At 46.6% G+C, this 23,413-nt stretch overlaps 1 protein-coding gene across 2 annotated transcripts in view; it reads right to left on the bottom strand.

The window, feature by feature from the left end:
- The window catches only part of LOC110499334 (zinc finger matrin-type protein 4), a 161,858-nt gene that overhangs the window by 131,303 nt on the left and 7,142 nt on the right, over positions 1-23,413 (bottom strand). For both annotated transcript variants that reach the window (XM_036956195.2, XM_090213002.1), the window contains exon 2: positions 9,608-9,712. In XM_036956195.2, coding sequence (XP_036812090.1) covers positions 9,608-9,712 — 105 coding nt within the window. The remainder of the gene's footprint in view (positions 1-9,607; positions 9,713-23,413) is intronic.

Here is a 23,413-nt window from a genome sequence, read left to right as displayed (position 1 = left end):
TGGTAGAGAAGAGAGGGAGAGACTGGCAGTGGTAGAGAAGTGAGGGAGAGACAGAGTGGTAGAGAAGAGAGGGAGAGACTGATAGTAGTAGAGAAGAGAGGAAGAGACTGATAGTGGTAGAGAAGAGAGGGAGAGACTGATAGTGGTAGAGAAGAGAGGGAGGGACTGATAGTGGTAGAGAAGAGAGGGAGAGACTGATAGTGGTAGAGAAGAGAGGGAGAGACTGATAGTGGTAGAGAAGAGAGGGAGAGACAGAGTGGTAGAGAAGAGAGGGAGAGGCTGATAGTAGTAGAGAAGAGAGGGAAAGAATGATAGTGGTAGAGAAGAGAGGGAGAGACAGAGTGGTAGAGAAGAGAGGGAGAGACTGATAGTGGTAGAGAAGAGAGGGAGAGGCAGAGTGGTAGAGAAGAGAGGGAGAGACAGAGTGGTAGAGAAGAGAGGGAGAGACATAGTGGTAGAGAAGAGAGGGAGAGACAGAGTGGTGGAGAAGAGAGGGAGAGACTGATAGTGGTAGAGAAGAGAGGGAGAGACTGACAGTGGTAGAGAAGAGAGGGGGAGACAGAGTGGTAGAGAAGAGAGGGAGAGACTGATAGTAGTAGAGAAGAGAGGAAGAGGCTGATAGTGGTAGAGAAGAGAGGAAGAGACTGATAGTGGTAGAGAAGAGAGGGAGAGACAGAGTGGTAGAGAAGAGAGGGAGAGACTGATAGAGGTAGAGAAGAGAGGGAGAGGGAGAGACTGATAGTGGTAGAGAAGAGAGGGAGAGACTGATAGTGGTAGAGAAGAGAGGGAGAGACAGAGTGGTAGAGAAGAGAGGGAGAGACTGATAGAGGTAGAGAAGAGAGGGAGAGGGAGAGACTGATAGTGGTAGAGAAGAGAGGGAGAGACTGATAGTGGTAGAGAAGAGAGGGAGAGGAGGAGTGGTAGAGAAGAGAGGGAGAGACTGATAGAGGTAGAGAAGAGAGGGAGAGACAGAGACCTATAGTGGTAGAGAAGAGAGGGAGAGACTGATAGTGGAAGAGAAGAGAGGGAGAGACAGAGACTGATAGTGGTAGAGAAGAGAGGGAGAGACTGATAGTGGTAGAGAAGAGAGGGAGAGGCAGAGTGGTAGAGAAGAGAGGGAGAGACTGATAGAGGTAGAGAAGAGAGGGAGAGGCAGAGTGGTAGAGAAGAGAGAGAGACTGATAGAGGTAGAGAAGAGAGGGAGAGACTGATAGTGGTAGAGAAGAGAGGAAGAGACTGATAATAGTAGAGAAGAGAAGGAGAGACTGATAGTGGTAGAGAAGAGAGGGAGGGACTGATAGTGGTAGAGAAGAGAAGGAGAGACAGAGACTGATAGTGGTAGAGAAGAGAGGGAGAGACTGATAGTGGTAGAGAAGAGAGGGAGAGGCAGAGTGGTAGAGAAGAGAGAGAGACTGATAGAGGTAGAGAAGAGAGGGAGAGACTGATAGTGGTAGAGAAGAGAGGAAGAGACTGATAATAGTAGAGAAGAGAAGGAGAGACTGATAGTGGTAGAGAAGAGAGGGAGGGACTGATAGTGGTAGAGAAGAGAAGGAGAGACAGAGTGGTAGAGACGAGAGGGAGAGACTGATAGTGGTAGAGAAGAGAGGGAGGGACTGATAGTGGTAGAGAAGAGAGGGAGAGACTGATAGTGGTAGAGAAGAGAGGGAGAGGGAGAGACTGATAGTGGTAGAGAAGAGTGGAAGAGACTGATAGTGGTAGAGAAGAGAGGAAGAGACTGATAGTGGTAGAGAAGAGAGGGAGAGACAGAGTGGTAGAGAAGAGAGGGAGAGACATAGTGGTAGAGAAGAGAGGGAGAGACAGAGTGGTAGAGAAGAGAGGGAGAGACTGATAGTGTTAGAGAAGAGAGGAAGAGACTGATAGTGGTAGAGAAGAGAGGGAGAGACTGATAGTGGTAGAGAAGAGAGGGAGAGACAGAGTGGTAGAGAAGAGAGGGAGAGACTGGCAGTGGTAGAGAAGAGAGGGAGAGACAGAGTGGTAGAGAAGAGAGGGAGAGACTGATAGTAGTAGAGAAGAGAGGAAGAGACTGATAGTGGTAGAGAAGAGAGGGAGAGACTGATAGTGGTAGAGAAGAGAGGGAGGGACTGATAGTGGTAGAGAAGAGAGGGAGAGACTGATAGTGGTAGAGAAGAGAGGGAGAGACTGATAGTGGTAGAGAAGAGAGGGAGAGACAGAGTGGTAGAGAAGAGAGGGAGAGGCTGATAGTAGTAGAGAAGAGAGGGAAAGAATGATAGTGGTAGAGAAGAGAGGGAGAGACAGAGTGGTAGAGAAGAGAGGGAGAGACTGATAGTGGTAGAGAAGAGAGGGAAAGACTGATAGTGGTAGAGAAGAGAGGGAGAGGCAGAGTGGTAGAGAAGAGAGGGAGAGACAGAGTGGTAGAGAAGAGAGGGAGAGACATAGTGGTAGAGAAGAGAGGGAGAGACAGAGTGGTGGAGAAGAGAGGGAGAGACTGATAGTGGTAGAGAAGAGAGGGAGAGACTGACAGTGGTAGAGAAGAGAGGGGGAGACAGAGTGGTAGAGAAGAGAGGGAGAGACTGATAGTAGTAGAGAAGAGAGGAAGAGGCTGATAGTGGTAGAGAAGAGAGGGAGAGACTGATAGTGGTAGAGAAGAGAGGGAGGGACTGATAGTGGTAGAGAAGAGAGGGAGAGACTGATAGTGGTAGAGAAGAGAGGGAGAGACTGATAGTGGTAGAGAAGAGAGGGAGAGACAGAGTGGTAGAGAAGAGAGGGAGAGACTGATAGTGGTAGAGAAGAGAGGGAGAGACTGATAGTGGTAGAGAAGAGAGGAAGAGACAGATAGTGGTAGAGAAGAGAGGGAGAGACTGATAGTGGTAGAGAAGAGAGGGAGAGACAGAGTGGTAGAGAAGAGAGGGAGTGACTGATAGTGTTAGAGAAGAGAGGAAGAGACTGATAGTGGTAGAGAAGAGAGGGAGAGACTTATAGTGGTAGAGAAGAGAGAGAGAGACTGATAGTGGTAGAGAAGAGAGGGAGAGACAGAGTGGTAGAGAAGAGAGGGAGAGACAGAGTGGTAGAAAAGAGAGGAAGAGACTGATAGTGGTAGAGAAGAGAGGGAGAGACAGAGTGGTAGAAAAGAGAGGAAGAGACTGATAGTGGTAGAGAAGAGAGGGAGAGACAGAGTGGTAGAGAAGAGAGGGAGAGACAGAGTGGTAGAGAAGAGAGAGAGAGACTGATAGTGGTAGAGAAGAGAGGGAGAGACTGATAGTAGTAGAGAAGAGAGGAAGAGACTGATAGTGGTAGAGAAGAGAGGGAGAGACTGATAGTGGTAGAGAAGAGAGGGAGGGACTGATAGTAGTAGAGAAGAGAGGGAGAGACTGATAGTAGTAGAGAAGAGAGGGAGGGACTGATAGTGGTAGAGAAGAGAGGGAGAGACTGATAGTGGTAGAGAAGAGAGGGAGAGACAGAGTGGTAGAGAAGAGAGGGAGAGACTGATAGTAGTAGAGAAGAGAGGAAGAGACTGATAGTGGTAGAGAAGAGAGGAAGAGACTGATAGTGGTAGAGAAGAGAGGGAGGGACTGATAGTAGTAGAGAAGAGAGGGAGAGACTGATAGTAGTAGAGAAGAGAGGGAGGGACTGATAGTGGTAGAGAAGAGAGGGAGAGACTGATAGTGGTAGAGAAGAGAGGGAGAGACTGATAGTGGTAGAGAAGAGAGGGAGAGACAGAGTGGTAGAGAAGAGAGGGAGAGACTGACAGTGGTAGAGAAGAGAGGGAGAGACAGAGTGGTAGAGAAGAGAGGGAAAGACTGATAGTGGTAGAGAAGAGAGGGAGAGACAGAGTGGTAGAGAAGAGAGGGAGAGACTGATAGTGGTAGAGAAGAGAGGGAAAGACTGATAGTGGTAGAGAAGAGAGGGAGAGACTGATAGTGGTAGAGAAGAGAGGGAGGGACTGATAGTAGTAGAGAAGAGAGGGAGAGACTGATAGTAGTAGAGAAGAGAGGGAGGGACTGATAGTGGTAGAGAAGAGAGGGAGAGACTGATAGTGGTAGAGAAGAGAGGGAGAGACAGAGTGGTAGAGAAGAGAGGGAGAGACTGATAGTAGTAGAGAAGAGAGGAAGAGACTGATAGTGGTAGAGAAGAGAGGGAGAGACAGAGTGGTAGAGAAGAGAGGGAGAGACTGACAGTGGTAGAGAAGAGAGGGAGAGACAGAGTGGTAGAGAAGAGAGGGAAAGACTGATAGTGGTAGAGAAGAGAGGGAGAGACAGAGTGGTAGAGAAGAGAGGGAGAGACTGATAGTGGTAGAGAAGAGAGGGAAAGACTGATAGTGGTAGAGAAGAGAGGGAGAGACTGATAGTGGTAGAGAAGAGAGGGAGGGACTGATAGTAGTAGAGAAGAGAGGGAGAGACTGATAGTAGTAGAGAAGAGAGGGAGGGACTGATAGTGGTAGAGAAGAGAGGGAGAGACTGATAGTGGTAGAGAAGAGAGGGAGAGACTGATAGTGGTAGAGAAGAGAGGGAGGGACTGATAGTAGTAGAGAAGAGAGGGAGAGACTGATAGTAGTAGAGAAGAGAGGGAGGGACTGATAGTGGTAGAGAAGAGAGGGAGAGACTGATAGTGGTAGAGAAGAGAGGGAGAGACAGAGTGGTAGAGAAGAGAGGGAGAGACTGATAGTAGTAGAGAAGAGAGGAAGAGACTGATAGTGGTAGAGAAGAGAGGGAGAGACTGATAGTGGTAGAGAAGAGAGGGAGGGACTGATAGTAGTAGAGAAGAGAGGGAGAGACTGATAGTAGTAGAGAAGAGAGGGAGGGACTGATAGTGGTAGAGAAGAGAGGGAGAGACTGATAGTGGTAGAGAAGAGAGGGAGAGACTGATAGTGGTAGAGAAGAGAGGGAGAGACAGAGTGGTAGAGAAGAGAGGGAGAGACTGACAGTGGTAGAGAAGAGAGGGAGAGACAGAGTGGTAGAGAAGAGAGGGAAAGACTGATAGTGGTAGAGAAGAGAGGGAGAGACAGAGTGGTAGAGAAGAGAGGGAGAGACTGATAGTGGTAGAGAAGAGAGGGAAAGACTGATAGTGGTAGAGAAGAGAGGGAGAGACTGATAGTGGTAGAGAAGAGAGGGAGGGACTGATAGTAGTAGAGAAGAGAGGGAGAGACTGATAGTAGTAGAGAAGAGAGGGAGGGACTGATAGTGGTAGAGAAGAGAGGGAGAGACTGATAGTGGTAGAGAAGAGAGGGAGAGACAGAGTGGTAGAGAAGAGAGGGAGAGACTGATAGTAGTAGAGAAGAGAGGAAGAGACTGATAGTGGTAGAGAAGAGAGGGAGAGACTGATAGTGGTAGAGAAGAGAGGGAGGGACTGATAGTAGTAGAGAAGAGAGGGAGAGACTGATAGTAGTAGAGAAGAGAGGGAGAGACTGACAGTGGTAGAGAAGAGAGGGAGAGACAGAGTGGTAGAGAAGAGAGGGAAAGACTGATAGTGGTAGAGAAGAGAGGGAGAGACAGAGTGGTAGAGAAGAGAGGGAGAGACTGATAGTGGTAGAGAAGAGAGGGAGAGACTGATTGTGGTAGAGAAGAGAGGAAGAGACTGATGGTGGTAGAGAAGAGAGGGAGAGACTGATAGTGGTAGAGAAGAGAGGGAGAGACTGATAGTAGTAGAGAAGAGAGGGAGAGACTGATAGTGGTAGAGAAGAGAGGAAGAGACTGATGGTGGTAGAGAAGAGAGGGAGATACAGAGTGGTAGAGAAGAGAGGAAGAGACTGAAAGTAGTAGAAAAGAGAGGAAGAGACTGATGGTGGTAGAGAAGAGAGGGAGAGACAGAGTGGTAGAGAAGAGAGGGAGAGACTGACAGTGGTAGAGAAGAGAGGGAGAGACAGAGTGGTAGAGAAGAGAGGGAAAGACTGATAGTGGTAGAGAAGAGAGGGAGAGACAGAGTGGTAGAGAAGAGAGGGAGAGACTGATAGTGGTAGAGAAGAGAGGGAGAGACTGATTGTGGTAGAGAAGAGAGGAAGAGACTGATGGTGGTAGAGAAGAGAGGGAGAGACTGATAGTGGTAGAGAAGAGAGGGAGAGACTGATAGTAGTAGAGAAGAGAGGGAGAGACTGATAGTGGTAGAGAAGAGAGGAAGAGACTGATGGTGGTAGAGAAGAGAGGGAGATACAGAGTGGTAGAGAAGAGAGGAAGAGACTGAAAGTAGTAGAAAAGAGAGGAAGAGACTGATGGTGGTAGAGAAGAGAGGGAGAGACAGAGTGGTAGAGAAGAGAGGGAGAGACTGATAGTGGTAGAGAAGAGAGGGAGAGACAGAGTGGTAGAGAAGAGAGGGAGAGACTGATAGTGGTAGAGAAGAGAGGAAGAGACTGATAGTGGTAGAGAAGAGAGGGAGAGACAGAGTGGTAGAGAAGAGAGGAAGAGACTGATAGTAGTAGAAAAGAGAGGAAGAGACTGATAGTGGTAGAGAAGAGAGGGAGAGACAGAGTGGTAGAGAAGAGAGGGAGAGACTGATAGTTGTAGAGAAGAGAGGGAGAGACAGAGTGGTAGAGAAGAGAGGGAGAGACTGATAGTGGTAGAGAAGAGAGGAAGAGACTGATAGTGGTAGAGAAGAGAGGGAGAGACTGATAGTAGTAGAGAAGAGAGGGACGGACTGATAGTGGTAGAGGAGAGAGGAAGAGACTGGTAGTAGTAGTGAAGAGAGGGAGAGACTGATAGTAGTAGTGAAGAGAGGGAGAGACTGATAGTGGCAGAGAAGAGAGGAAGAGACTGATAGTGGTAGAGAAGAGAGGGAGAGACTGATAGTAGTAGAGAAGAGAGGGAGAGACATAGTGGTAGAGAAGAGAGGGAGAGACTAATAGTGGTAGAGAAGAGAGGGAGAGACTGATAGTGGTAGAGAAGAGAGGGAGAGACTGATAGTGGTAGAGAAGAGAGGGAGAGACTGATTGTGGTAGAGAAGAGAGGAAGAGACTGATGGTGGTAGAGAAGAGAGGGAGAGACTGATAGTGGTAGAGAAGAGAGGGAGAGACTGATAGTAGTAGAGAAGAGAGGGAGAGACTGATAGTGGTAGAGAAGAGAGGAAGAGACTGATGGTGGTAGAGAAGAGAGGGAGATACAGAGTGGTAGAGAAGAGAGGAAGAGACTGAAAGTAGTAGAAAAGAGAGGAAGAGACTGATGGTGGTAGAAAAGAGAGGGAGAGACAGAGTGGTAGAGAAGAGAGGGAGAGACTGATAGTGGTAGAGAAGAGAGGGAGAGACAGAGTGGTAGAGAAGAGAGGGAGAGACTGATAGTGGTAGAGAAGAGAGGAAGAGACTGATAGTGGTAGAGAAGAGAGGGAGAGACAGAGTGGTAGAGAAGAGAGGAAGAGACTGATAGTAGTAGAAAAGAGAGGATAAGACTGATAGTGGTAGAGAAGAGAGGGAGAGACAGAGTGGTAGAGAAGAGAGGGAGAGACTGATAGTTGTAGAGAAGAGAGGGAGAGACAGAGTGGTAGAGAAGAGAGGGAGAGACTGATAGTGGTAGAGAAGAGAGGAAGAGACTGATAGTGGTAGAGAAGAGAGGGAGAGACTGATAGTAGTAGAGAAGAGAGGGACGGACTGATAGTGGTAGAGGAGAGAGGAAGAGACTGGTAGTAGTAGTGAAGAGAGGGAGAGACTGATAGTAGTAGTGAAGAGAGGGAGAGACTGATAGTGGCAGAGAAGAGAGGAAGAGACTGATAGTGGTAGAGAAGAGAGGGAGAGACTGATAGTAGTAGAGAAGAGAGGGAGAGACATAGTGGTAGAGAAGAGAGGGAGAGACTGATAGTGGTAGAGAAGAGAGGGAGAGACTGATAGTGGTAGAGAAGAGAGGGAGAGACTGATAGTGGTAGAGAAGAGAGGAAGAGACTGATGGTGGTAGAGAAGAGAGGGAGAGGCTGATAGTGGTAGAGAAGAGAGGGAGAGACTGATAGTGGTAGAGAAGAGACAAAGAGATTGATGGTGGTAGAGAAGAGAGGGAGAGACTGATAGTGGTAGAGAAGAGAGGGAGAGACAGAGTGGTAGAGAAGAGAGGGAGAGACTGATAGTGGTAGAGAAGAGAGGGAGAGACAGAGTGGTAGAGAAGAGAGGGAGAGACTGATAGTGGTAGAGAAGAGAGGGAGAGACAGAGTGGTAGAGAAGAGAGGGAGAGACTGATAGTGGTAGAGAAGAGAGGGAGAGACAGAGTGGTAGAGAAGAGAGGGAGAGACTGATAGTGGTAGAGAAGAGAGGGAGAGACAGAGTGGTAGAGAAGAGAGGGAGAGACTGATGGTGGTAGAGAAGAGAGGGAGAGACTGATAGTGGTAGAGAAGAGAGGGAGAGACTGATAGTGGTAGAGAAGAGAGGGAGAGACAGAGTGGTAGAGAAGAGAGGGAGAGACTGATAGTGGTAGAGAAGAGAGGAAGAGACTGATAGTGGTAGAGAAGAGAGGGAGAGGCTGATAGTAGTAGAGAAGAGAGGGAGAGACTGATAGTGTTAGAGAAGAGAGGAAGAGACTGATAGTGGTAGAGAAGAGAGGAAGAGACTGATAGTGGTAGAGAAGAGAGGGAGAGACTGATAGTGGTAGAGAAGAGAGGAAGAGACTGATAGTAGTAGAGACGAGAGGGAGAGACTGATAGTGGTAGAGAAGAGAGGAAGAGACTGATAGTGGTAGAGAAGAGAGGAAGAGACTGATAGTAGTAGAGAAGAGAGGAAGATACTGATAGTGGTAGAGAAGAGAGGGAGAGAGGAATGAGTGGTGGATTGTTAAAGAAACATGTGGAAAGTGAATATGTAGAAAGTGATAATGGAGAAGACAGAAAGAAAGAGGAGAGGGTGGGTGGGAGGGAGATAAGAGGGAAAACATTGACAGGTAATGCTGGGCCTGGGTCTGAGTCGAGATGCACTAGACATACACCCACACACCTGCAATGTGATGGACAGAGGAGCAGGCAGGGAGTCAGGCAGGGAGTCAGGCAGGGAGTCAGGCAGGGAGTCAGGCAGGGAGTCAGGCAGGGAGTCAGACAGGGAGTCAGGCAGGGAGTCAGGCAGGGAGTCAGGCAGAGAGTCAGACAGGGAGTCAGACAGGGAGTCAGACAGGGAGTCAGACAGGGAGTCAGACAGGGAGTCAGACAGGGAGTCAGACAGGGAGTCAGGCAGGGAGTCAGGCAGGGAGTCAGACAGGGAGTCAGGCAGTCAGGCAGGGAGTCAGGCAGGGAGTCAGGCAGGGAGTCAGACAGGGAGTCAGGCAGGGAGTCAGGCAGGGAGTCAGGCAGGGAGTCAGGCAGGGAGTCAGACAGGGAGTCAGGCAGGGAGTCAGACAGGGAGTCAGGCAGGGAGTCAGGCAGGGAGTCAGACAGGGAGTCAGGCAGGGAGTCAGGCAGGGAGAGGATGGTATTTGACTCCCAGGGGAAAGATCTAACAGGGGCAGTGGAGCAGCATGACTGGACTCAGGCAGGTTATCACCCACTAGCAGCACTCCATTATCTATCCATCCATCCCTCCAGCTGGCACTGTCTCTCTCCCTCTAATGCAACTCCCTGCACCACACTCTCCCCCCTCATACCCCCTGCCCTCCTCCTCTCTCTCAGGCCTCTTCCTCACTCTCTGTGTGTGTGTGAGTGTGCACACGTGCTGCATGTGTGCGTGATGTAGACTCACCTCATAGTGTGCTGTGCGTTGCGACTCGGAGATGAGTTGGGCATTACAGATGTTGCAGTAACTCTCTGTGAACAGTCCTCCTTCCACGACCCCAGCCGACTTCATCTTTAGACACGCACGCACACACACAAACACACACACAGAAAAAACATACTTAGAATAAAGCAATACGCCCTCTTGCCAGGATATAGTGACTCTGATCAAATGACACCCGTATCCCTTATAGTGACTCTGATCAAATGACACCCGTATCCCTTATAGTGACTCTGATCAAATTACACCCTTACCCCTTATAGTGACTCTGATCAAATGACACCCGTATCCCTTATAGTGACTCTGATCAAATGACACCCGTATCCCTTATAGTGACTCTGATCAAATGACACCCGTATCCCTTATAGTGACTCTGATCAAATGACACCCGTGTCCCTTATAGTGACTCTGATCAAATATAGTGCACTGCATAGGGAATAGGGTGTCACACTGCATAGGGAATAGGGTGTCACACTGCATAGGGAATAGGGTGCCACACTGCATAGTGAATAGGGTGTCACACTGCATAGGGAATAGGGTGTCACACTGCATAGGTAATAGGGTGTCACACTGCATAGGGAGTCACAATGCATAGGGAATAGGGTGTCACACAGAATAGGGAATAGGGTGTCACACAGCATAGGGAATAGGGTGTCACACAGCATAGGGGATAGGGTGTCACACTGCCTAGGGAATAGGGAGTCACACTGCATAGGGAAAAGGGTGTCACACTGCATAGGGAATAGGGTGTCACACTGCATAGGGAATAGGGAGTCACACAGCATATGGAACAGGGTGTCACACTGCATAGGGAATAGGGTGTCACACTGCATAGGGAATAGGGTGTCACAAAACATAGGGAGTCACACAGCATAGGGAATAGGGTGTCACACAGCATATGAAATAGGGTGTCACACTGCCTAGGGAATAGGGAGTCACACTGCATAGGGAATAGGGTGTCACACTGCATAGGGAATAGGGTGTCACACTGCATAGGGAATAGGGTGTCACACGGCATAGGGAATAGGGAGTCACACTGCATAGGCAATAGGGTGTCACACAACATAGGGAATAGGGTATCACACAGCATAGGGAATAGAGTGTCCAACTGCATAGGGAATAGGGTGCCCCACTGCATAGGTAATAGGGTGTCACACTGCATAGGGAATAGGGTGTCACACTGCATAGGGAATAGGGTGTCACACTGCATAGGGAATAGGGTGTCACACTGCATAGGGAATAGGGTGTCACACAGCATAGGGAATAGGGTATCACACTGCATAGGGAATAGTGTGTCACACAGCATATGGAATAGGGTGTCACACTGCATAGGGAATAGGGTGTCACACAGCATAGGGAATAGGGTGTCACACAGCATAGGGAGTCACACTGCATAGGGAGTAGGGTGTCACACTGCATAGGGGATAGGGTGTCACACAGCATAGGGAGTCACACTGCATAGGGAGTAGGGTGTCACACTGCATAGGGAATAGGGTGTCACACAGCATAGGGAATAGGGTGTCACACTGCATAGGGAATAGGGTGTCACACTGCATAGGGAATAGGGTGTCACACAGCATAGGGAATAGGGTGTCACACTGCTTAGGGAATAGAGTGTCACACAGCATATGGAATAGGGTGTCACACTGCATAGGGAATAGGGTGTCACACAGCATAGGGAATAGGGTGTCACACAGCATAGGGAGTCACACTGCATAGGGAGTAGGGTGTCACACTGCATAGGGGATAGGGTGTCACACAGCATAGGGAGTCACACTGCATAGGGAGTAGGGTGTCACACAGCATAGGGAATAGGGTGTCACACAGCATAGGGGATAGGGTGTCACACAGCATAGGGAGTCACACTGCATAGGGAGTAGGGTGTCACACTGCATAGGGAGTCACAATGCATAGGGAATAGGGTGTCACACAGCATAGGGAGTCACACTGCATAGGGAATAGGGTGTCACACAGCATAGGGGATAGGGTGTCACACAGCATAGGGAGTCACACTGCATAGGGAGTAGGGTGTCACACTGCATAGGGAGTCACAATGCATAGGGAATAGGGTGTCACACTGCATAGGGAGTCACATTGCATAGGGAATAGGGTGTCACACTGCATAGGGAATAGGGAGTCACACTGCATAGGGAGTCACACTGCATAGGGAGTCACACTGCATAGGGACTAGGGAGTCACACTGCATAGGGAGTCACACTGCATAGGGTGTCACACTGCATAGGGAATAGGGAGTCACACTGCATAGGGGGTCACACTGCATAGGGTGTCACACTGCATAGGGAATAGGGAGTCACACTGTATAGGGTGTCACACTGCATAGGGAATAGGGAGTCACACTGCATAGGGAATAGGGAGTCACACTGCATAGGGAATAGGGAGTCACACTGCATAGGGAATAGGGAGTCACACTGCATAGGGAATAGGGAGTCACACTGCATAGGGAATAGGGTGCCATTAGAGACAAAGACTGAGACAGGCACTAGTCTAACTGTATGTAGGGAACGGAGAAAGACAGTGAATACACACACACACACACACACACACACACACACACACACACACACACACACACACACACACACACACACTCAGCCTCAATGCACAACTAGCTGCTGCACTCACACACACACACACACACACACACACACACACACACACACACACACACACACACACTCAGCCTCAATGCACAACTAGCTGCTGCACTCACACACACACACACACACACACACAGCCTTGTACAACTAACCTCGTAGGGACACACAATTCAGTCCAATTCAAAATCCTATTTTCCCTAAGCCCCAACCCTACCCCAACCCTACCCTAACCCTACCCCAACCCTACCCTTAACCCAGAAATAGCATTTGACCTTGTGGGGACTAACAAAATGTCCCCAGTTGGTCAAATTTGTTGTCAGTTGACTATTCTTGTGGAGACTTCTGGTACCCACACGTATAGTTAAACACACACACACACACACACACACACACACACACACACACACACACACACACACACACACACACACACAATTAACCCTTCACTTCTCTTAGCTCTCATCACAGTAGAGTGGACAATCTCATAAACTAAAGCAGCTCGTTAAAATAGAATCGAAGAGAATAAAATAGATCCTCATTATCTAATTGAACCTTTGGTCGACTCATTAACGCTTAGATACAGCACTCCAAGGTAGTATCCTTAACACCTGAGGGGGGAATCTATATTCATATAGATGCTGTTGAGAACATACATTCTCTGTCATGCACTAGAATAGGAAATGAGGTAGACATGTCCGTTCTATACATAACATTTCTACCTGCACTGTTCTGAACATTGCTTCCACCAGAAAGTGACAGAGGGAAAGTCACTCAAGTCAGAATCTTTTTGATCCAAATGATAATTGTTTGCTCCATTGATGAGATGCAGTAACGTAGTGATGGAAGGTGAGAAAGGTGAAGTTGAAAACAATGACAAGAATCATTCTACTCCTGACAGAATACAGGCCAATCAAAGCATCTCTCATATTCTGTAGTTAAATAACTTACATTGACTCTCGATTGACAGGCAAGAACCAACCGACCTGCAAATTAAACATTATCATTTCATCTCTTCGTTAATTAAGATGACGTCACAAACTTCATAATCTGCCAAAATATCTCAACTCCCCCTGTGGGTATAACATGTTGCATGGAGCTCTGTCTGGGTAGACTGACTCATTTATGAAGGCAATCTGTGACGAGATGAATGACTAGATAGGAGGGAGAGAGACAGAGAGAAAGATGGAAAGAGAGAGAGAGAGAGAGAGAGAGAGAGAGACAGCGGGAGGGGGAGAGGGAGAGAGACAGAGGGAGGGGGAGAGGGAGAGGGAGAGGGACAGAGGGAGGGGGAGAGAAAGCGTGGGAAGGGAGAGAGAGAGGGAGAGGGAGAAGGAGAGGGACAGAGGGAGAGGGAGAAGGAGAGGGACAGAGGGAGAGGGAGGGGGAGAGAGAGAGGGACAGAGGGAGGGGGAGAGGGAGAGGACAGAGGGAGGGGGAGAGGGAGAGGGACAGAGGGAGGGGGAGAGAAAGGGTGGGAAGGGGAGAGAGGGAGAGGGAGAGGGAGAAGGAGAAGGAGAGGGGGAGAGGGAGGGGAAGGGGGAGAGGGAGAGAGAGAGGGACAGAGGGAGGGGGAGAGAAAGGGTGGGAAGGGGAGAGAGACAGAGAAGGAAGGGAGAGAGAGGGTGGGTGAGAGAAAAATGGAGAGAAAGAAGAGTTAGATAGCTAGTGAGAGAGAAAACTGGAGAGAAAGAAGAGTTAGGTAGCTAGTGAGAGAGAAACATGAAGAGAAAGAAGAGTTAGGTAGCTAGTGAGAGAGAAAACTGGAGAGAAAGAAGAGTTAGATAGCTAGTGAGAGAGAAAAATGGAGAGAAAGAAGAGTTAGGTAGCTAGTGAGAGAGAAACATGAAGAGAAAGAAGAGTTAGGTAGCTAGTGAGAGAGAAACATGAAGAGAAAGAAGAGTTAGGTAGCTAGTGAGAGAGAAACATGAAGAGAAAGAAGAGTTAGGTAGCTAGTGAGAGAGAAACATGAAGAGAAAGAAGAGTTAGGTAGCTAGTGAGAGAGAAACATGAAGAGAAAGAAGAGTTAGGTAGCTAGTGAGAGAGAAACATGAAGAGAAAGAAGAGTTAGGTAGCTAGTGAGAGAGAAAAATGGAGAGAAAGAAGAGTTAGGTAGCTAGTGAGAGAGAAACATGAAGAGAAAGAAGAGTTAGATAGCTAGTGAGAGAGAAACATGAAGAGAAAGAAGAGTTAGGTAGCTAGTGAGAGAGAAAAATGGAGAGAAAGAAGAGTTAGGTAGCTAGTGAGAGAGAAACATGAAGAGAAAGAAGAGTTAGGTAGCTAGTGAGAGAGAAACATGAAGAGAAAGAAGAGTTAGGTAGCTAGTGAGAGAGAAAAATGGAGAGAAAGAAGAGTTAGGTAGCTAGTGAGAGAGAAACATGAAGAGAAAGAAGAGTTAGGTAGCTAGTGAGAGAGAAACATGAAGAGAAAGAAGAGTTAGGTAGCTAGTGAGAGAAACAAAACACTAGCAGGAATGTCGGATGACGCCATACAATCACAAATTCTTTAAATAAGTTAAACAACAAAAATGAGCTAAATACAGTGCCTTCAGAAAGTAATACGACCATTTGACTTTTTCCACATTGTGTTACGTTACAGTCTTATTCTAAAATGGATTGAATTGTTTTATTTCCCTCATCAATACATTCACAATTCCCCGTACTGACAAAGCAAAAACAGGTTGTTGTTGTTTTTTCTTCACATTTACATAAGTATTCAGACACTTTACTCAGGACTTTGTTGAGGCACCTTTGGCAGCAGTTACAGCCTTGAGACTTCTTGGATTTGATGCTACAAGCTTGTATTTGGGGAGTTTCTCCAATTCTTCTCTGCAGATCCTCTCAAGCTCTGTCAGGTTGGATTGGGAGCGTCGCTGCACAGCTATTTTCAGGTCGCTCCAGAGATGTTTGATCAGGTTCAAGTCCGGGCTCTGGCTGGGCCACTCAAGGACATTCATAGACTTGTCCCAAAGCCACTCTGTGTTGTCTTGGCTGTATGCTTAGGGTCATTGTCATGTTGGAAGGTGAACCTTCACCCCAGTCTGAGGTCCTGAGTGCTCTGGAGCAGGTTTTCATCAAGGATCTCTCTGTACTCCATTCATCTTTCCCTCCATCTTGACTAGTCTCCCAGTCCCTGCCACTGAAAAACATCCCCACAGCAGAATGCTGCCACTACAATGCTTCACCGTAAGGATGGTGCCAGGTTTCCTCCAGAGGTGACGCTTGGCATTCAGGCCAAATACTGTAGTTAAATCTTGGTTTCATCAGACCAGAGCAAGCGGGCCGTCATGTGCCTTTTACTGAGGAGTGGCTGTTGTGTTGTCTCTCTTGTCGTGATGTGTGTTTTGTCCTATATATATATATCTTTTTTTAAATTATTTTAAATCCCAGCCCCTGTCCCTGCATGAGGCCTTTTGCCTATCGGTAAGCCGTCATTGTAAATAAGAATTTGTTCTTAACTAACTTGTTAAATAAAAGGTTAAATAAATAAAAAATGTAATCCTGTCTCGGAGATCCACAAACAATTCCTACAACCTCATGTCTTGGTTTTTGCTCTGACAAGCACTGTCAACTGTGGGACCTTATAAAGACCTTATAAAGACAGGGGTGTGTCAAACCCGGATTTTAGAGAGCCTGTTTATTTCTCTATTTGGTTAGGTCAGGGTGTGATTTGGTTGGGCATTCTAGTTTTCTATTTCTTTGTTGGCCGGGTATGGTTCCCAATCAGAGGCAGCTGTCTATCTTTGTCTCTGATTGGGAATCATACTTAGGCAGCCTGTTTTCCACCTGAGTTTGTGGGATCTTGTTTTTGCATAGTTGCTGTGGAGACTACAGAACTTTACATTCGTTTGTATTTAGTTGTTTTTGGTGTTCATCTAAATAAAGTAAGATGTACACTTTCCACGCTGCGTTTTGGTCTCATTCCGATGACGGACGTAACAGAGTGTGCCTTCCCAAATCATGTTCAATCAATTTCATTTACCACAGGTGGACTCCAATCAAATTGCAGAAACGTCTCAAGGATGATCGATGGGAAACAAGATGCACCTGAGCTCAATTTTGTGTCTCACAACAAAGGGTCTGAATACTTATGTAAATAAGGTATTTACGTTTGATTATTTTTTTTAATTAGCAAAAAAATCTAAAAACCTGTTTTCGTTTGTGTCATTTTGGGGTTCTGTGTGTACATTGATGACAACATTTTTTCCCATCCATTTTAGACTACGGCTGTAATGTAACAAAATGTGGAAAAAGTCCAGGAGTCTGAATACTTCCCGAAGGCACTGTGCATGCTAACTGTCGCACCATCAGCAGAGACTGCTCAATGAATTGGTTAAATAACAACTAAAAGACAAGTGGAAGAGGAGAAGTCCCCCTGGGGCCTTGGGCATCTGGGAACTGAATGGACTATAATAGTATTCTGTTTCAAGACCACATCGACAGATAACTCCTGACTAAACCGTCACACACACTCGCACGCAGGCAGACGCATGCACACACACACACACCGAATGTCCCTTTTGTTCTGTCTGATAAATGGGAAAAGTTTGGGTCTTTTTTTCACCACATTTAAATATTAATAGATATTAAATATTTCATATTAATAACAGTAAGTGGCTACTCAGGGAAGAAGAAGCAGTGTTTAGAGACTGTTGAGATACGTTGCTTCATTCCTCTGCGGAGGTTCACACACTCAGTATCTGTACTGCACAAAACAACTTTCACCTTAAATGGTGTGAAATACTGTACTGTCCATATCATTGCAAACAGTGGTTTCCAGACTTGTTCACTTTGTGACCCTGAAAAATGGAAAATAAAAGTTTGCAGACACCACCAAAAAAATTATGTAGGACATGGGGTGCTTATCTAGGTGAGGTAATACCCTGAATTGTACTGCACGTTAAAAAGTGGACTGCACACATTTTTTGAAAGACGAAGAACTCAGTATAGCCTCCAATACAAAACTATGTCCCTAGCAACATTCAGAGCCTTAGCTGTAAGAGGGAGCAAGAGAGAAAGAGAGAGAAAGAGAGAGAGAGAGAGCATGTGTGTGAGAGAGAGAGAGAGAGCGTGAGAGAGAGAGAGAGAGAGAGAGAAAGGGAGAGAGAGAGAAAGAGAGAGAGAGAGAAGGAGAGAGAGAGAGCGCGAGAGAGAGAGAGAGAGAGAGAGAGAGAGAGAGAAAGAGAGCATGAGAGAGAGAGAGAAAGAAAGAGAGAGAGAGCATGTGAGAGAGAGATAGAGAGAGAGATAGAGAGAGAGAGAGAGAGCGCGAGAGAGAGAGTGAGAGAGAGAGAGAGAGAGAGAGATAGAGAGAGAGAGAGAGAGAAAAAGGGAGAGAGAGAGAGAGAGAGAAAGAGAAAGAGAGAGAGCATATGAGAGAGAGAGAGAGAGAGAGAGAGAGAGAGAGAGAGAGAAAGGGAGAGAGAGAGAAAGAGAGAGAGAGAGAGGGAGAGAGAGAGAAAGAGAGAGAGAGCATGTGAGAGAGAGAGAGAGAGCGCGAGAGAGAGAGAGAGAGAGAAAGAGAGCATGAGAGAGAGAGAGAGAAAGAGAGAGAGAGAGCATGTGAGAGAGAGAGATAGAGAGAGAGAGAAAGAGAGAGCGAGAGAAAGAAAGAGAGCGCATGTGAGAGAGAGAGAGAGAGAGAGCGCGAGAGAGAGAGAGAGCGCGAGAGAGAGAGAAAAAGGGAGAGAGAGAGAGAGAGAGAGAGAGAAAAAGGGAGAGAGAGATAGAGAGAGAGAGAGAGAGAGAGAGAGAGAAAACAGCAGGTGGTAGTGAAGCCTGGAGGTTTTCTATCAAAGTCCTCTCTCCTTCTTTTCTCTCTTTAAACATCCCTCCATCCTCTCCTCTGCCTCCCCTCTTCACTGCATCACTGTTGGAGAGTGTGTGTATGTATGTGTGTGTGGGTGTGTATGTGTGTGTGTCCTCGCATTTGTGCATGCTTTGCAATGGGACTAAGAGGCCTTTCTAATGGTAGGAGTAATGAGAGAAATAAACAACATTTATAATGCCTTAAAGGGGCAATCTGCAGTTGCTACATCCATTTTTGTATGATACAGTCCCTACAGAAATGATTCATACCCCTTGACTTATTTCACATTTTGCTGTGAAATACCCCATAATGCACCGTTTCCTAAACTCGGTCCTAGGGACGCCAAGGGGAGCATATTTAGTTTTTTGCCCTAGCACTATGCATCTGATTCAAATTATCGAAGCTTGATCATTAGTTGATTATTTGAATCAGCTGTGTAGTGCTAAAATACTTTTGTTTACTGGCCCAATGCTCTAGCCGCTAGGCTACCTGCCACCGAGCAAAGACTTTCACATTCTTGTTATGAAGCCATTCCAGCATTGCTTAGGCTGTATGCTTGGGGTCCTTGTTCTGTTGGAACGTACAGTACCAGTCAAAAGTTTGGGCACACCTACTCATTCAAGGGTTTTTCATTATTTTGACAATTTTCTACATTGTAGAATAATAGTGAAAACATCAAAACTATGAAATAACACATATGGAATCATGTAGTAACCAAAAAAGTGTTAAACACTGTGTAAGGGCTATTTGACCAAGAAGGAGAGTGATGGAGTGCTGCATCAGATGACCTGAGCTCCACAATCACCTGACCTCAACCTAAATGAGATGGTTTGGGATGAGTTGGACAACAGAGTGAAGGAAAAGCAACCAACAAGTGCTCAGCATACGTGGGAACTCCTTCAAGACTGTTGGAAAAGCATTTCTCATGAAGCTGGTTGAGAGAATGCCAAGAGTGTGCAAAGCTGTCATCAAGGCAAAGGGTGGCTACTCTGAAGAATCTCAAATATGAAATATATTTTGATTTGTTTAACACTTTTTTGGTTACTACATGATTCCATATGTGTTATTTCATAGTGTTGATGTCTTCACTATTATTCTACAATGTAGAAAATAGTACAAATAAAGAAAAACCATTGAATGAGTAGGTGTGTCTAATATATAATAAGAATAACCCTTTAAAGAAATCCATTACTAATTGTATGTTATGAATATGGTTACTTTTAAAAACAACAAAGTTGTTTTGCTTATCACCATTTAATGACTGTTTTTTGTAATTGTTAACTTGGAGCTATTTGAAAAAGTTTCAAAACATGACTGAAAGAAATCTTTGGATACATTTCTATAAAGAGAGGTGGGAAAAAAACAACAACGGTAATGTCACTTCCTCTCAGATCTAGTTACTGTTACACTTACGCCCTGTTACACTTATTATTATACGCACATTATTCACACACGTGCACAGACTACACTCATACATGTGGACACACACGTCAAGATCACACTGTGTATCACACTGTGCAAGTTATGAGAATAAAACTCCTTGTTAGCCTTGTGGATCAGTGTGAGAGCTGCTGGGGTAAAAATAGTTACATCACTGAGAGATAGAGTAATGATGGTCACACACACACACACACACACACACACACACACACACACACACACACACACACACACACACACACACACACACAGCATTAGCGCTCTGCTTCTGCTCAAAAGTTCTGTCGGCTCCGTAGGATTTGAAAAACACAACTTACAATTTGTGTGTGTGTGTGTGTGTGTGTGTGTGTGTGTGTGTGTGTGTGTGTGTGTGTGTGTGTGTGTGTGTGTGTGTGTGTGTGTGTGTGTGTGTGTGTGTGTGTGTGTGTGTGTGTGTGTGTACCCTATTATTAATATAACAGCGATATTATCACAATAACACATCTATATTGACATACAGCGCATTCGGAAAGTGTTCAGACCCCATCCCCATTTCCACATTAAATTCATGTTTTTCCTCATAAATGTACAGACAATACCCCATAATGCCAAAGTGAAAACAGGTTTTTATAAATGTTTGCCATTGAAGTCGAAGGTTCACCTTCCAACAGGACCACGAACCTAAGCACACAGCCAAGACAATGCAGGAGTGGCTTTGGGACAAGTCTCTGAATGTCCTTGAGTGACCAAGCCAGAGCACGAACTTGAACCTGATCTAACATCTCTGGAGAGACATGAAAATAGATGTACAGCAACGCTCCCCATCCAACCTGACAGAGCTTGAGAGGATCTGCAGAGAAAAATGGGAGAGACTCCCTAAACACAGGTGTGCCAAGCTTGTAGCATCATACCCAAGAAGACTTGAGGCTGTAATCGCTGCCAAAGGTGCTTCAACAAGGTACTGAGTAAAGGGTCTGAATACTTATGTAAATGGGATATTTCAGTTTTTTATATACATTTGCAAAAAAATCTAAAAGCCTGTTTTTGCTTCGTGATTATGGGATATTGTGTGTAGATTAATGAGGGGTAAAAAAAAACAATTGAATACATTTTAGAATGGATGTTACGTAACAAAATGTGGAAAAAGTCAAGGGGTCTGAAAACTTTCAGAATGCACTGTTTCAGATAGGAAATACAGTACTACTTCAAATGTACCACTATGACCTTGACTTATTTTTTATATAAAATATCATAAATCAGTGAAACTCAAGCTTGCAGGTATGGTACCGTGTGTGTGTGTGTGTGTGTGTGTGTGTGTGTGTGTGTGTGTGTGTGTCCGTGCGTGCGTGGATGAGTGTTGTTATAGTGACAGAGAGATGTAGCACCTTGCTCCCCATTAGCCAGAAAGAAGCAATTAATGTAGATACACAGAGATAAAGGTCACATACACATACAGATACACACACAAATACACACACACACACACAAACGCACAAACACACACAAACACACTGCATAAAAGGTCACCCCACGCTGTGTGTGATAGATAGTCAGACAGAAGATGCTGCTTGTTGCCATGGAGCAGTCTTAGACAAATGAGAGTGCTGCAGACACATGAACAGTAGGTGGGACACCAGTTAGAGTAATGAGAGCAACAGTATGATAATGACAGCAGACACTTTTCAAGAACAAGATTACTGGCCGGTCTGACTGTGTGTGTTAGTGTCTCAGTGTGTGTGTGGTGTATGTTCGGTGTATGTTTTACGGTTATGGCCTGTTATTTTATTTTCATGACGGTCTTCATCCATAATCGCCGATTACACGATTACACAGTAATTGTGCCAGCCTTGTGTGTGTGTGTGTGTGTGTGCGTGTGGCAGACACTTTTCAAATACAAGATCCCTACCCTGATTATACATCTAGGCCACAGTAATTATGCCAGTCGGGTAATCAGATTCTCTCCACAGTCCCTCGCAATCTAGCACCTCGGGTCTGTATGTTTGTGTGTGTGTGTGTGTGTGTGTGTGTATGTATCCGTGGCCCTCTGTGTTTCATCAGTGGAGAGCAGAGATGGCTGTGTAACCCCTCTACTGTCCATCACACCTGACTTACAGCACAGAGGGAGGGAGAGAAGGGGGAGGGAGAGACAGATACATAATGTGCCCGTGGAGAACATGTAATCATGCACAAACCGAGGCCTTTCCTAGACTTGTCTGAGCGTTTGAAAGGATAAAATGCATTGATATAATTGGCTATGGATGAAGAAAGTGGAAGAACAGAGTAAAATTGCGTATGTCTACCCTCTATTGCACTCGTTATCATGCCTGACCAGGTAGAAAATATGCAACTATAGAAAACGGAGGACTCCCCAAGAAGTTTAAAAGGGCAAAAAGGCATATTGACAGAGATAGAAAAGTAAAGGCACTGGATGATAGACGTGAGGGCATGCTTTACAGTTAACCCCTATCATATTTAATCCCTAACAAGACCCCTATTATACTGTATTCTAGTATTTTCTCTTCTGTTCTTGTTACGCGGGGCGGAGCAGGGGAACTCAAATGCAGACTCATATGAGGATACAAGGACAGGTAACCAATATTTTTATTGAAAAGCAGGAGAGGAGATAGGGTGCAGTCCAAGGGAATATTGGGTGGGTAGTAGGGAATCTGGACTGAGGCTGAGTGCAAGGAGATTAGGAACCGGGTAAGCAGGTCTGGAGCGGAATCCAATGAAGCAGTAGAGCGAAGATCCAGGGCAGAGAAGCAGGACTGAGGAGACGAGGGACTGGAGACAGGTACCAGAGTCAAAGCAGACGGGACTGTAGCGGAGAGAAAAAGCAGCGTGAGGCTAGGGAAAACAGGCACAACAGGGTAACAAAATCTATGCAGGAATAAATAGCTAGAAATGCAGACTAACTGAGTAGAGGCTACAATCTGTCAGCGTGGAAGTGGCAGGACTGAGTATTTGTAGGGTTCTTGATTATGGAACAGGTTGCAGCTGGTAGGAATCTGTTCTGCTTCCAGCACACCTGGTCTCCACTCACACAATCACAGAGAGAGGGAGAGAGAGAGTGCACTGGGGGAGTGGTGGCAGGTTAGGGAGGTCCAGGATGAGAAGTAGAGGGCGTGGCAGGAGCAGATGTAACAGTACGGACACCACTTGGCATCCGACTGGGCTTATCTGGGTGTAGGGTATGAAAATCACGTAAGAGTGAGGGGTCCAGAATGCTACAGCGGGGCACCCAGCAGCGCTCCTCAGGCCCATATTCCTCCCAGTTCACCAAGTACTGCCAGCCGCGACCCTGATGGGGGGGGGGGCTGCTGCAGGAGGAAACAGGGGGCTGGAGCAGACTGGTTTAATCAGGGATTCATGGAAGGTAGGATGGATCCTGAGAGAGGCTGGGAGTTTCAGGCGCACAGCAGAGGGGTTAAGGGAAGTTCCTTCGATGCCACCTTCAATGGCAGGTCCTTCGATAAGAGCCATACCTTTTGACCAGAGGGGGAGAACTGGGGCTGAGGCCCGGCGACGGTTGACTTGGGACTGGGTCCTGTCAGAGGCACAAAGCGCAGCCTTCCTCCTGGTACGATGACAGCAGTGCAGATGGTCAAGGACAAAGGGGCCCTTGACCTCTTGGGCGGGGAAAGAGGAGGGGTTGGTAACCCAAAGCACAGTCAAAAGGTGACATACCTGACGAGGCATTGGTGAGGGTGTTGTGGGCATATTCAACCCAGAGTAGCTGAGCACTCCAGGAAAAAGGATTAGCAGAAGTCACGCAGCGTAGGGCAGTCTCCATCTCATGGTTGGCCTATTCGGTCCAGCCGTTTGTTTGGGGGTGATATCCAGAAGACTGACATTGATACCAAGAGCTGAACAGAAGGATCTCCATACCTGGGAGGTAAACTGGGGTTCCCTGTCGGAAATGATGTCAGTG

This window comes from Oncorhynchus mykiss, chromosome 20 (genome assembly GCF_057628025.1).
Source record: "Oncorhynchus mykiss isolate SJ-2025 chromosome 20, ASM5762802v1, whole genome shotgun sequence".
NCBI lineage: Eukaryota > Metazoa > Chordata > Actinopteri > Salmoniformes > Salmonidae > Oncorhynchus > Oncorhynchus mykiss.
This window is presented reverse-complemented; position numbering and strand designations above follow the sequence as displayed.